Source organism: Eretmochelys imbricata, chromosome 2 (assembly GCF_965152235.1).
Source record: "Eretmochelys imbricata isolate rEreImb1 chromosome 2, rEreImb1.hap1, whole genome shotgun sequence".
In the NCBI taxonomy this organism is placed as follows: domain Eukaryota; kingdom Metazoa; phylum Chordata; order Testudines; family Cheloniidae; genus Eretmochelys; species Eretmochelys imbricata.
The window spans coordinates 91,438,008-91,451,785 of NC_135573.1; the positions used below are offsets into that span (position 1 = coordinate 91,438,008).

Here is a 13,778-nt window from a genome sequence, read left to right on the forward strand (position 1 = left end):
AGGCTTCTTACAACTTTAGTTTTTCTTTTGCTTGTTGACTCTTAATTATCAAGAGTTTTAAGGATCAAGAGTTTTCTGAATAGCATACTTAAACTATCACCTCTTTCAGCTGTTTTATAGGCTTGTGGTTGTAGTCTAATTTTTAAAACTAATTTAATCTCTTAAGTCCTGCAGTGTGATTTTTAACTTATTCATTATATATAAACCTGGATATATTCCATTCTTAAATCTTGGTTTTTTCTTTAAAGTTATATCTAAGTCATGAGTTGTATTGAAGTATGTGCTAAAATTATGATAGTAGTGCTTGCCTGTTGTTTTTTAAAGTGTTTCGTATTAAATTGCAGCTGAAGTTTGTAAATCCCAGAGAGCCTTTCTACATCAAGCACTCAAAATATTCTTTGAGGTGAGTTAAGTGTGTACTAAAATTTTACTCAGAAACATTAGAGGTTTCAAAATAAATCTAAGCTATTTTGTTAGGTAAAGCTCTATAATTAGTAAGGATATATCATGCTGAAATATAGACTTACAGTCCACTTTCGGACTTTAGAGTAACTTCAACATTTTGACCTTCTAGTTAAAATGTATATTTTTGCACAAATCTTAACCAGTCTCCCCAGCTTAAAGATGAGAAAAGTGAGGCATAAAGCAACATCAGAGACAGTGGAACAGCCTAATTAAACCCAGGTCTCCTGACACCTAGTCCAACGTCCTGTCCTCTGATCCATGCTATAACACCAGATTGTACACCACCTTGTTTTTTTTCTTGGCGGTCTTTTATCAAAATAGTGACCAGGACCAAACCTGTATAGCTAATGAGATCTGACAAGCTCAGTCTGAAGTGGTAAAACTGCAGGCAAAAAAAAGGATGATTTAATAGCTCTTCAGAAAGACGACCATGACCACCTCAGAGATCTACTTAAGTAGCTCAGAAACACCATAAAGTACATTGTCAGAAAGCTATTCATTGTATTTGCTGTAATATACTGAGGATCAGATGCACTCTTACTTAAAGCAAAGATATAGACATGGTGTTTAAAGGTGGTAGAAAAACTTTTAACTCATGAATTGCATTTATTTTATTCTTTTGTTCAATAACCTCCTAGAAGCTTAGTTTTCCAACCAATTTTGATGCTTTTCCATTTGCAAATATTGTCTTTTTGTCTGAGTTTCTAGTTTTTCTTATTTACAGCATAAGTCAGCATAACTCTTTGGAAGAACCCTGCAGTTTCTGAGCAAAAGCATTGCAGAACTTATTCTGGCTTAGGGTATGTCTACACTACAAAATTAGGTCGATTTTATAGAAGTCAATTTTTAGAAATCGATTTTATACAGTCCATGGTGTATGTTCCCCCTAAGTGCATTAAGTCGGCAGAGTGCATCCTCACTACCGTGGCTAGCATCGACTCATGGAGCGGTGTACTGTGGGAAGCTATCCCACAGTTCCCACAGTCTCCGCTGCCCATTGGAATTCTGGGTTAAGCTCCCAATCCCTGATGGGGCAAAAACATTGTAGCGGGTGGTTTTGGGTACATGTCGTCAGTCTCCCCTGCCTCCCTGAAAGCAACTGCAGACAATTATTTCATGCCTTTTTTCCTGGGTTACCCACGCAGACACCATAGCACGGCAAGCATGGAGCCTGCTCAGCTCACTGCTGCTGTTGCGAGCATTGTAAACATCTCGCACTTTATACTGCAGTATGTGCAGAATCTGGCTAAGAGACAGCAGCACGAGGACAATTGTGAGGAGGACATGGACAAAGACGTTCCTGAAAGCACGGGAGGTGGCAGTTGAGACATCATGGCGGCAGTGGGGCTGATTCTGGGCCTGGCAAACAAGCACAGCCTGGTGGGACCGCATAGTCTTGCAGGTGTGGGGTGATTCCCAGTGGCTGCGAAAGTTTCACATGCGTAAGGCCACTTTCCTGGAACTCTGAGTAGCTTTCCCCTGCCGTGAAGTGCAGGAATACCAAGATGAGAGCTGCCCTGACAGTTGAGAAGCGATTGGTGATAGCCCTGTGGACGCTTGCAACACCTGCCTGCTACCGGTCAGTCGGAAATCAATTTGGAGTGGGCAAATCTACTGTGGGGACTGCTGTGATTCAAGCAGCCAATGCAATCACTGATGATCTGCTATCAAGGGAGTGACTCTGGGAAATGTGCAAGTCATAGTGGATGGCTTTGCTGCAGTGGGTTCTCCTAACTGTGGTGGGGCGATAGACGGAACGCATATCCCTATCTTGGCACCGGACCACCTTGCCAACCAGTACATAAACCGCAAGGGGTACTTCTCAATGGGGCTGCAAGCACTGGTGGATCACAAGCGATATTTCACCGACATCAACGTGGGATGGCCGGGTAAGGTGCATAGGGCTTGCATCTTCAGGAACTCCAGGCTGTTTGAGTAGCTGCAAGAAGGGACTTACTTTCCAGACCAGAAAATTACTGTTTGGGATGTTGAAATGCCAATAGTTATCCCTGGAGATCCAGCCTACCCCTTGCTCCCATGGCTCATGAAGCTATACACAGGCAGCCTGGACAGTAGTAAGGAGCAGTTCAACTATAGGCTGAGCAAGTGCAGAATGGTGGTAGAATGTGTCTTTGGACATTTAAAAGCTCGTTGACGCTGTTTGCTGACTAGATTAGACCTCCGCGCAACCAATATTCCCATTGTTATTTACTGCTTGCTGTGTGCTTTATAATATCTGTGAGAGTAAGGGGAAGACGTTTATGGCAGGGTGGGAGGTTGAGGCAAATTGCCTGACTGCCAATTTTGAACAGCCAGACACCAGGGCGATTAGAAGACCACAGGTAGGCGCGCTGCACATCAGAGAGGCTTTGAAAACCAGTTTTATGACTGGCCAGGCTACGGTGTGACAGTTGTGTGTGTTTCTCCTTGATGCAAACCCGCCCCCTTTGTTGATTTTAATTCCCTGTAAGCCAACCACCCTCTCCCCTTCTATCACAGCTGGCAAAGGAAATAAAGTCACTATTGTTTTGAAACCATGCATTCTTTATTAATTAAAAAAAAAAAGGAGATAGCAGATAAGGTAGCCCAGGTGGGGTACGGTGGGGTGGGGGAGGAGGGAAGGACAAGGGCACATTGCTTATTGTAGCCACACTACAAATCAAAACTGTTTGAATGACAGCCTTCTGTTGCTTGGATCATCCTCTGGAGTGGAGTGGCTGGGTGCCCAGAGCCTCCCCCTCCTCACGTTCTTGGGTGTCTGGGTGAGGAGGATATAGAACTTGGGGAGGAGGGTAGGCGGTTGTACAATGAATGCAGCAGCAGTCCTGTGCTCTTGTTGCCTGTCAGATGCCTGAGCATGTCCATTTGCTCCCCCGTTAGCCTCAGCATTGCATCCTGCCTCTTCTCATCGCACTCACTTAATGCTTTCCTGGACTCTGCCGCTGACAGCCTCAATGCATTCAGCTGTACACTATCAGTGCAGGAGGACTGCATGAGCTCAGAAAACACATCACAAGTGCATTTTTTTCACCTTCTAATCTGCGAAAACCTCAGGGACAAAGATGATGGGGGAGCATAGAAACATTTGCACCTGCAGGGGGATAAAAAGGGAAAGTAAAATTTAAGATGATACATTTCTGAGAACAAAAGGGAGACTCTTTCACAGTAAATCAAGCAATTCACAGCAGACAGCACATGTGCTTTAGGTACAAGGTTGCATTTTGCCTTTTATATTGAGCGCCTGCCAGTATTGTGACACATCACACTCGGCTGGGCAACAGAATTTGGTTTCCAGGCGGCCATGGTAAGCCAAAGGGTAGATGGGTTTGGCTTCTAATGCCTTCATAACATGTGGGAATGTTTTCAAACTGCAGCGTCGTCCTTTCCCATAGCAAGCAATGCCGGTTGGGTTTGCCATTTAAAAGGAGGGGCTGTGGTTTTTGGGTGGATGTGCAGCACACACGTCCCCCCACTTCTCCACATGGCTGTTTGGGATGATCCCTTCACCCCTCACCCCGCTGCTTAGCCTTGGGATGATCCCTTTTAGCCAAGTGCAAACTGCCCAGCATGAACGGGGTCCTTTTACTGTTCCCTTACAAAAATTCCCCTGTTTCAACCAGGTGACCATGAATGATATCACTCTCTGCTGAGGCTAACACAGAAAGATAAAGACCAAAAGTTGCTTGAATGCGACCAAAACCCAGGACTATTTGCTACCATGCTTTGTGCTGCAATGATTCCAGACTACTGCTACTGGCTTGGCATGGTAAAGTGTCCTACCGTGGAGGACGAAATAAGGCAGCGCTCCCCAGAAACCTTCTGCAAAGGCTTTAAGTACTTCCAGGAGAGCTTCATGGAGATGTTCCGAGAGGATTCCCACTCCATCCCCAGTTAACAGACTTTCCAGTAGCTGTACTGGCCGCGAATGCATCCCAAGTCTCCACGGCAAATCAAACATTAAACACTATTGCTTTTAAACCCTGTACTGTAGTTACAAATGTGCACTCACCAGAGGTGCCTTTTCCACCTTCAGGGTTGGGGATCCCCCTTTGGGAGGGTATTGTCTCCAGGGTGATGAAAAGGTCCTGGCTGCCGGGGAGAACATATTCACCGCTTTCCTGCTGTGCATTCGCCGCCTCCTTCTCCTCGTCCACAAAATCCTCCTCCATGTTATCTGAGACTCCCCCCCCCCCCTTGCAGGTGTCCATGGACAGTGGTGGGGCAGTGGTAAGGTTCCCCCCCAGAATACCATGCAGCTGATCATAGAAGCAGCATGTATGGGGCTCTGACCCAGAGCGACCGTTTGCCTCCTTTGTCTTTTGGTAGGCTTGCCTGCGCGTGTGTCCCTGTTGTAGCCTCTGTCCATCATGCCCTGTGCAATTTTGGCATATGTATATATAATATTAACATTTCTTCTTTTTGATCGGAGTTCAGCCTGCACAAATTCTTCTCCCCATACAGCAATCAGATCCAGTGTCTCCTGTTAGCTCCATGCTGGAGCTTGTTTGTAATTCTGGGGGGACTGCATGGTCACCTGTGCTGCTGAGCTTGCCACACTGACCAAACAGGAAATGAAATTCAAAAGGTCCCAGGGCTTTTCCTGTGTACCTGGCTAGTGCATCGGAGTTGAAAGTGTTGTCCAGAGCGGTCACATTGGAGCACTCTGGGATAGCTCCTGGAGGCCAATAACATTGATTTGCATCCGCACTACCCCAAATTTGACCCAGCAAGGTAGATTTTAGCACTACTCTCCTCGCCGGGGGGAGTACAGAAGTCGATCTTAAGAGCCCTTTAGGTCGACGGAACGGGGTTGCTTGTGTAGATGCATCCATTATAAAATCGACCTAATGCAGCTAAATTTGACCTAATCCTGTAGTGTAGACCAGAGTATGGATGCCCTTTTTAAAAAAAAATACTTGTAGGAAACTCCTTAATTGTCCCATAAACCTTTTTTTAATAGAAAGCAAGTTAATATTTTATTTAGTGTTGGCTTATATGTTTTAAGTGCTTCTGTATGGAAGCTAGTCAGTTAAATTAGATTACTTCCCAGTACCATATCCAATTAATGTTAAATGGTAATTGCATAGCAAACTGCATTTGCTGAAAGTGGGATTGTAAGACTTGATTAAGAAAATATAATAGAATGTGTGTTCTTACATCTACTCTTCAGACCAAGAAGTGTCACACTGTGAAACAATCATACATTGTAGTGATATGATTTTTTTTTAAAGAACAATTTGTAGAAGCAACAGTGTATCCTACGTGAACAGTCTTTCAAATGTTAAATATGGCAACAAAATTTCAGGGTTTTGTTTAACGTACCAGTGTTTGATTTTTCCGGGTGCAGTTGTGAGCTTGGTTTTCTTCAACTGGCCATGTGTGTGCACATAGAAAAGTTCAGCTGTACTGATCTTTACTACACTCAGTCTAATTTAAGTTAGCTACCAATGTCATCCAAATGCAAAATCTTGGTATAAAACTGCAATGAGAAGAGAGACAACTTTTATTCTTTTCACCCAAACAAGGCAGAGCACAAATTTTTTTAATTGACTGTAGAGTATTCATTTGGCTAATAGAGGATGTAAGAACTGATGAGGAAAGGAATGAAGAACCTCTGACCAGAAATTAAATTCATAAGAAGAACTTTCAAGACGGGGCTCACAAATATCTTAGATCTATGCTGCAAAGTGAATATTTTGAAGATCCCCTTGAGGTCATCTTGTTAAACATTTGGATAGCATAGTAAAGCATTAACTTGACTCCTTTTATTGGTTAGATAATTCTCAAGTGTAAAATAACAAGGATCTTTTATTGTCCATGATTTTCACATTTGACCGTTGTATTTAAATTTTATTCCTAGAGGTATGGAGTATGATGGTTTGTGGGAGAGGAAGACACAAAGACCATTAAATATATATCAAATAGAATCTGCCAGCCAATCAAATTGCTGGGCAGTAGACACACATTTAATAGGAGAAACCAACTTATGCTCATAAACTAGTTTAATCCTTTATTTTTGTGTTCCAATGTTGCTTACTGTGAAAAGTGTCTGTATCAGTTATCACAATTACAACAACATTGCATAGTTATCACTCTTGGTATTCTGAGCAGAGTGTCACTATACCCTGCCATCTAGAACATTATTCCTCAATGTAAAGGGGTTCACAGGTGTACCTCCTGGTGGCCAGGTGTGGCATAGCAGCTGTCTTTCCCTCTGGCACCCCCTGCTGATAGTCCTTCTGGAGCTGCGGTGGTCACTCTTCCATAACTCCGTCCTTTGGCCAGGTCATGATATTTATGTCTGTCCCTTTCAATGTAACAAAGTTCAACAAACAAAAGTCCAATAGATAATTCCAAGACCTTGTGTCAGATCTCTGGCACCTGACTCTGGGCTCGTGCCACTTTGCCAGCTGCTGGTAGGGGGAACCTAGGCACTCCGTACACACTGGGTTCCAGCCCAGGGACCCTATAGTGAGCAGACAGGGTCTGCACAGTTCCACCCCTTACTGCTGTTTCCCTGGTCTTCCTCCTTTCCAGCCTCTCTTCCCTGCAACTTCTCTCGTTTGACCCTTGGGGGTAGGAAGCCAGGGCTTATTCACCCCTCTGGGTTTCCTCCTTTTCACCTCGCTGTTCCCAGAGAATGACTGCAGACTCTGTCCCTGTAGCCTTCTTATACTAACTAGCCTGCTCCTGCCCAGCTGGGCTTCTTGTTCCAATTGTTTCCTAACAAAAAAGGAGTCAGGAGCATGGAGACCCATCCCGGACCTGAGATCAACTGATTAGTCTCAAAATAAATTCCAAGTGATATCTGACTAATTCTACCTCTTTAGAAAAGTTGTGTGTGCAGGACCTTAAGGATGCTTGCATTCATTATGGTGCAGTAGTAGTATACCTGAATTTCATCAAACTTGCACTCTAACAAAAAAACCCTTAACATGATCTTGACCTTGGCAGAGTTGAGGCACAATAACTTTGCAAATGCATGAAATATGTGACAGATCTGCTTATAACGGATTTAAAAGCATGAGGTGTTACTGTTACGTTTTTTGAGTTAAAGCATGAGTTTGAAGTTGGGGTATCTATTCCTTTTGGATATCTGGAGATGAAAGTGAAAACCTTATGGAGGGTTGTAGTGTGTTACTGATAGTGTTGTAGGCAATGTGAAGGTGGAAAGAAATGCACAAGTCTTTCCCCTTATTTTCAGCCTTTTAAGGTTTTGTGTGTATGGAGTGTTTCCAGCTGCAATCTCAATCGTCAGTAAATGTAGTTGGTTGGCTAACATAAGACTAAATCACAGCTGTGAGAAGTAATACATAGTGCTAATACTCTTATCTGTAGATCTAAAAGCATTTTACAAATGCTGATGAAGTATCTTCACCTAGATCGGTAAACTGAAGCACAAAGGTTGACTTGCTGAAGGTTGTATAATAAATCTGTGTCAAAGGTGGGGAATAGAACCCAGATCTATGCTCTAATCACACAGTTCAGTGAATCAAGTGTTTTTTGTTTTGTTTGTAAACTGGGGTTATACCAAAACGTACTTGTAGCGGCAGATGTAGGCAGAAAGGGTATTTGGACTCTTTTAGGACAATTAACTGATGAACAGAGATTCTCTAGAGGGGATCAAAATATTTCAGCAATAGGATGCTAAAATCATTAGTGTTCTGTAGCATCCTAACTAGAGAGGGGGAAATATAGCTTGAACAAGAGCAGCATAAGAGCTTCCATGCAAAGGGAAAGATTGAATTGGTAGAGAAGAAGGTAGGTGAAAGGTGAGAATAAGGAAGAATTGGTTTAGACGGACATAGGATTAAGTGGATGAGAGCACAGACAGCTGTGGGGGTGTATGAGGGGAGAAAACTGCACAGGTGATAGAGATGAAACTCAAAAGAGAGTAAAGAATGGTCTATACTGCTAGATGGTGACTTTGTGAATTTAATCTTTTAAGAGTTTTACATCAAACTGCTACATTCAAGTTCTGATTCCTCATTTTTTTTCAAAATCCCTATTGCTTTGCTTATGTTATGTAGTAAACCAGGTCTTGATGATGATGCAAAATGTCTAATTATGTAAATTGCTTCTACATGATGCCTTTTAAATTAAATTTTCTGTTTTAGTGATCAATTGACGTACATATGAAGTTTCTTTGCAAAATTCTTTCTAAACTAAAAGCAGGCAATATTATTACTTTTTAATAAGGCTTCCAAACTGTCAATAATATAGCAGAGATAGAGAACAGTTTTTCTTCAGATAAGCCAGCAACAGTAGCTATCCAAGTATTGTAGCATTTTGACTGGCTGATAGGACAGCTGTAACTTCATATTTCTAACACTTAACACCAGGAGTGTGAACTTTAAAAAAGATAACTCAAGGCTATCTCCAGGTCTCTTCTCAGAAAGCATAATAAACTGGAAAAATATTTGTATGCCTAGCAAGATTTGGTTTGTAGCATTAATGACATTAATAACTAATCTCCTTTTTACAGATCCCAGCATTATATCAACCTGCCAGTCCAGTTCAAGCCAAAGTCAGCAGGCAGATTTGAAGGTCTGTTGGTTGTGCACATAGACAAATATGGCAGTCTTGGTATTCGATTACTTGGTGAAGCTCATGCAAAAGAGTAATTGGACAGCAGCTTTATTAATAATCCAGACTAAATTATTGAAGTATTGGTGTAATATTTTCCTTACTATTTACTAATTTTTTGTACATTATGATGCTACTTTTATGTCAAATCTTTTGTAAGTTAAACTGAGGTGCTTGTGAAAACAAAGATTCATTGTTAAACATTCTAAAATGAGGATAAATCACTTTGTATGCTTAAATTTATCATGTTCTAGCTTATATTTCTGCACCTTTTTATAAGGGAGAAAGATGTTCTATTTTTTTCATTAATTATGATTTGCTAAATACAGATTATTTTAAATTTAGTTAATTCAGAAATAAATTTGTAATTCATACTTTTTAATAAACTTATTTTTCACGTGAATTATGTTAATGTCTTGGGTTTTTTAGTGCCCATCACTGTAGTTTCCAAATATTATATAGCTTAAATCCAAAATTGCCATTAAACCCCAGAGCAATTTCACTTATATTGATATTGGATCCTTCATAAGATACTGACACAAACATACAAAATCTCAAATTGAGGGGGACTCCCATCTATATGCAGTTTAAGGGCGAGCAAATATCAACAATTGGGGACTAAAAATTTGGAATATGAAAAAAAACCTCTGAAGATATCTAGTACAGTGCCCCTTAACAGCTCTAGTGCAATTATATCCCAGGTATGCAGTTCCCTTAAGCATCATAAAGATATTATTAAACCTAAATACCCCTGCTGGGCTATACAGGATTAATTACATGGCACTCAAACTCAGGAATATAAATCTGTCAAAGGTTTTGATGTACTATCCTTCTGGGAGCTGTACTATAAAATCTGGAGGGAAAACCAAAACAAATTATTTGTTATGAAGGCTAGATTATTTTTTCCTGACCTGGTGGTGAGTCACTGTACAGCAATGTAATATTTCAGTTGCTTAGAACACTTACATAACAGTACATCAAAACAATCTGTATACATGTTTTATAAGGGTCCGGCTAAAATATTTACGAATAAATAAGACCTTGCTGCTTCGGTGCAATTTGGTTTTGCTATTGATGCTAAATTGGCACCCTATAGAATGAAGTTCTCTAGCCACAGAAATAGCATGGCATATGCAGTAATGTGTTCAAGTTTCTTCATGCTGCCCTTCAGCTGTGCCTCAACCTTGAGCTGAGTAGTTACCTCTTAAAGGCTTTGTTTACACCTTTTTTCCTCATAGAATTTCCCACCACTGCTACAACTAATTCAGCTCTGCCCACAGGAGTTTTAAGATGACATGGTGGCTACTGGTAACTTAATAGGGTGGAACAACAGTACTTAAAATGCCAGTAGGCCCTTGGAGCCCTGTTTATATAAGCAGTCCCTCTGGTTGATCTTCAGTGGTAGGAAGCTTTTATTTATGGAAAAACACTATTGTAGCCACAGCTTTGGGGTGCGAGGACAACTCACTCTTTTGTAGGTCCCTATGCCTGAAGAAATACGGCAACAGAATGTTGGCTTTGACCTTTTAGAGCTGGTGGCTGAACTCAACAGCAGTCCTGAGTTTTGCAAGCAGTCTTAAATGTTTTGATTGCAACCCTTGGATGAGGCGTTGAGATCCAGTCTGGCTGAACAGATTCCATCTACAAAAGTTACTTCCCATAAGCACTGCAGCTGCATTAGTTGAGCTGGGGGTCCTAACTCCATTTTATAATACAGTGCCTTATATTGGGATATCTCCCAAAAGCCCCTTCTCCAAGCATCTGTGATGGGCATCATGGGAAATGTGCGTGAGGGATTCAGAATACAATGCTGCAACCATATTTGTAAGACTTATCAAAATGGTTCTGTTCTTAAAGTACTTGCTTGAAGTGTTCGTTCCACTATAGGTGTGTGCTCGCCCCAAACACAGTCGCTGGAAATTTTTCCCTCATCGGTACTCATCAAGGCTGCTCGAATGCCATCTAGTGCTGTGCATTCATAGTGCCAGTATAAAAGCCCAGCCCAGCCCACCCCACAACCATCAGTTTTTTTCTTACTGCCCGTGACAGTCGCTGGAACTGTTCCCTTGCTACGGCAAGCTTCTCAATGGTCTTTGTTTTTCTCCATTGTTATAGTTAGTAGTTCTAAATAGATTTTTAGTTCTTTCAGTCAGTATAGTTTATATATCTCTCTGTTAATTAACAGAGTTTTGTCTGCCTCCAGTGCTGAGGCATGCTTTGGTCAGCAGGCTTCCATTCCTGTACCTCCTTCAACAAGGCCATGCTTCTGAGTGACCCACACTGCAGCTTCCTGAAGTGCTTGGATGAGGCTTACGTAAGGGACCACTGCCAGATTTGCAGGGATTTTAAGCCACATATGAAGAAGGACCGGGAGGCCAAGCTAAAGTTTTTGCTTATGGAGGCGGCACTGTGACCTTCCTCTGAGCTGAGCTGGTCGGACTCTACGAGCATGTCTCCTATTGTATGAGAATTCTGGCACTGTTTGCCATCCCCAGTGCCAAGGAAGCGGCACAAGAAGCAGTTGCCCAAGAGGGGATGTTCCCTGAATGCCAAAAAGAGCCAGGAATGGGGAGCAGAGTAGGGTGTGACCTAAGTCAGGCCACTCCTCTGCCTCGACATCGCAGCAATCAGCACCATTGACTCTGGCCCATACACAGGCACTGTTGAATCCAGTACCAGACGAACTGTTGGCCTGTGAGGGACAACATGGTACCAGTGATATTGCGGTGCCATCCACGTAAGAGGCGTTTGCTGCTGCTGGAGACCTGCTTTTGCTGTCGATCATTGGCAGTACAGGAGGCGGTGGCATTAGTGCCAGCAGGCAGGAGGGAGCACGTGGCCCCCTGTTACCGTTTGGTTTCAGGCTCCACGGTACCATTGAAGGGGAAACTGCCCATGCCACAAGCTTCCCACCTCAGCACCAGTCTCCGGCACTGGTGGGAAGCATGCCTCCATGGTCAACGGAGAGAGGCCTCCACATCTGAATTGGAGGTTGGGTGGTACTCTGTCATCTGAGGAGTTGACCCTGCTACTCCTCCAGTCATCCCTATCCAGCCGTGGACCCAGGCACAGGAATGGCATTGAGTGCTTGGCGTAATGGTCACTGGCCTATGCCAATGCAATGGCCCTTTTGGAACCAGTGAGGGTTTCCCCCAATTCCGGGGCCCCATTTTAGACGCTCCTATTAGTTGGCTTCTGAGAGAAGGGCACCTCTGTCTCATTGGGCAGCACCCAATCTGGACTTTGGTACAAAGCCCAGTGCCGAGTTTCAGGAACCAGCTCTGTGGGATCCTGTCGGCTCAGAAGGAGAGGAGGAGTTCCCTCAGCGGGTGCCAGCCTCCTCTTCCTCCCTGAACGAGGCTGTCCAAGGCAGGCGTGTCACACTTGTATATAAGCACTTATGCACGTTGTCAATATTTGGTTGCTTGCCTTCATATGTTATTTTTAAATGGGACCACTGTTTAGTTCAGGGGTTCTCGCAACAAATTTTTGGGTGGCCTCAGAGTGCAACCACCAACTCTTTCTGGTGGCTGCTCTGACAGTTTTTCCTAAAATACTTAATTAGCTTTAGGAAAAACCAATAAATATGCACATATCCATGTCCAAATCATTGTAATTTATTTATGTAGGGTTTTTTTGCAGACTCAATTAAAAATAATGTACAGCTGTCTCTATTCTTTACTGGACCTAAACAGAATAGAAACACAAATAAGGTGCTTTGCATGTTTTCCTTCAGTATCACTTTTCACAACAGAATTACTCAGCCCTGGCGAGTTGGGGGGCAAATTAAGCCTGGATGGGGAGGTGGCTGGGGGCCGAGGCGGCGAGGGGAGATGGGGGAGGGGAGCCTAGGGCCCTGGTGCACAGATGGGGACTGGAGGAGGTAGCGGGGGCCGGGGGCAACGTACAAGGGGGGGGGACTGGGCCCCTGTGGCAGGGGGATGGAGCCAGTTGCCGCACGACCAGAGCCTGGCAGGGCTGAAGCCTGAGCCCCGCTGGCCCCAGGAAGGTGGAGAACTCAAGTTGGCCACCTACTCTGACAGTGTTTGTAGCTCCAGAAGGGGACAGGGACCAGACCTGGCCATAGTGGAGGGTTACTTCCCACCCATCATCACCTAGGAGGCTCTGGCCACAAGAAAAGAGCCTGGTTCCCGCATTTGTGAAACACTGGTTTAGTTTGGCTGTTCCTCACTAGCTCTTATGTGTATTTTATCAATTTCTTTCTTGTCCTTTTTATTATGATATAGAGTTCCCCCTTTAATAAACTCATGCCTAAGGCACATCTCTGTCTGAACCGTGTGCTCCTCCACACGTGTTGGCTTTCCCCCAGTCCTTAGTTTAAAAAATCCTCTACAACCTTTTTAATTTTACATGCCAATAGTCTGGTTCTACTTTGGTTTAGATGAAGTTTATCCTTTATAGGCCACTCCTTCCACAAAGGTTCCCCAGTTCCTAATAAACCTAAATCCCTCCTCCCTATACCATTTCATCCACTTAGGGTGACCAGATGTCCCAATTTTATAGGGACAGTCCCGATTTTTGGGTCTTTTTCTTATATCGGCTCCTATTACCCCCCCACCCCTGTCCTGATTTTTCACACTTGCTGTCTGGTCACCCTACATCCACTCATTGTAGTTCTGCCTGCCTCACTGCTCCTACCCCCGGAACTGGAAGCACTTTCTGAGAATGCTACCATGGGGATCCTGGACTTTAATCTCTTACCTAGC

The 13,778-nt window shown here is 43.3% G+C and overlaps 1 protein-coding gene across 1 annotated transcript in view; it reads left to right on the forward strand.

Moving 5' to 3' along the window:
• The window catches only part of CEP192 (centrosomal protein 192), a 219,402-nt gene extending 209,948 nt beyond the window's left edge, over positions 1-9,454 (forward strand). The window contains exons 55-56 of the mRNA XM_077808693.1: positions 345-403; positions 8,951-9,454. Of these exons, the coding sequence (XP_077664819.1) occupies positions 345-403; positions 8,951-9,089 (198 nt within the window). The 3' untranslated portion in view covers positions 9,090-9,454. The remainder of the gene's footprint in view (positions 1-344; positions 404-8,950) is intronic.
• Positions 9,455-13,778: the final 4,324 nt, after the last annotated feature.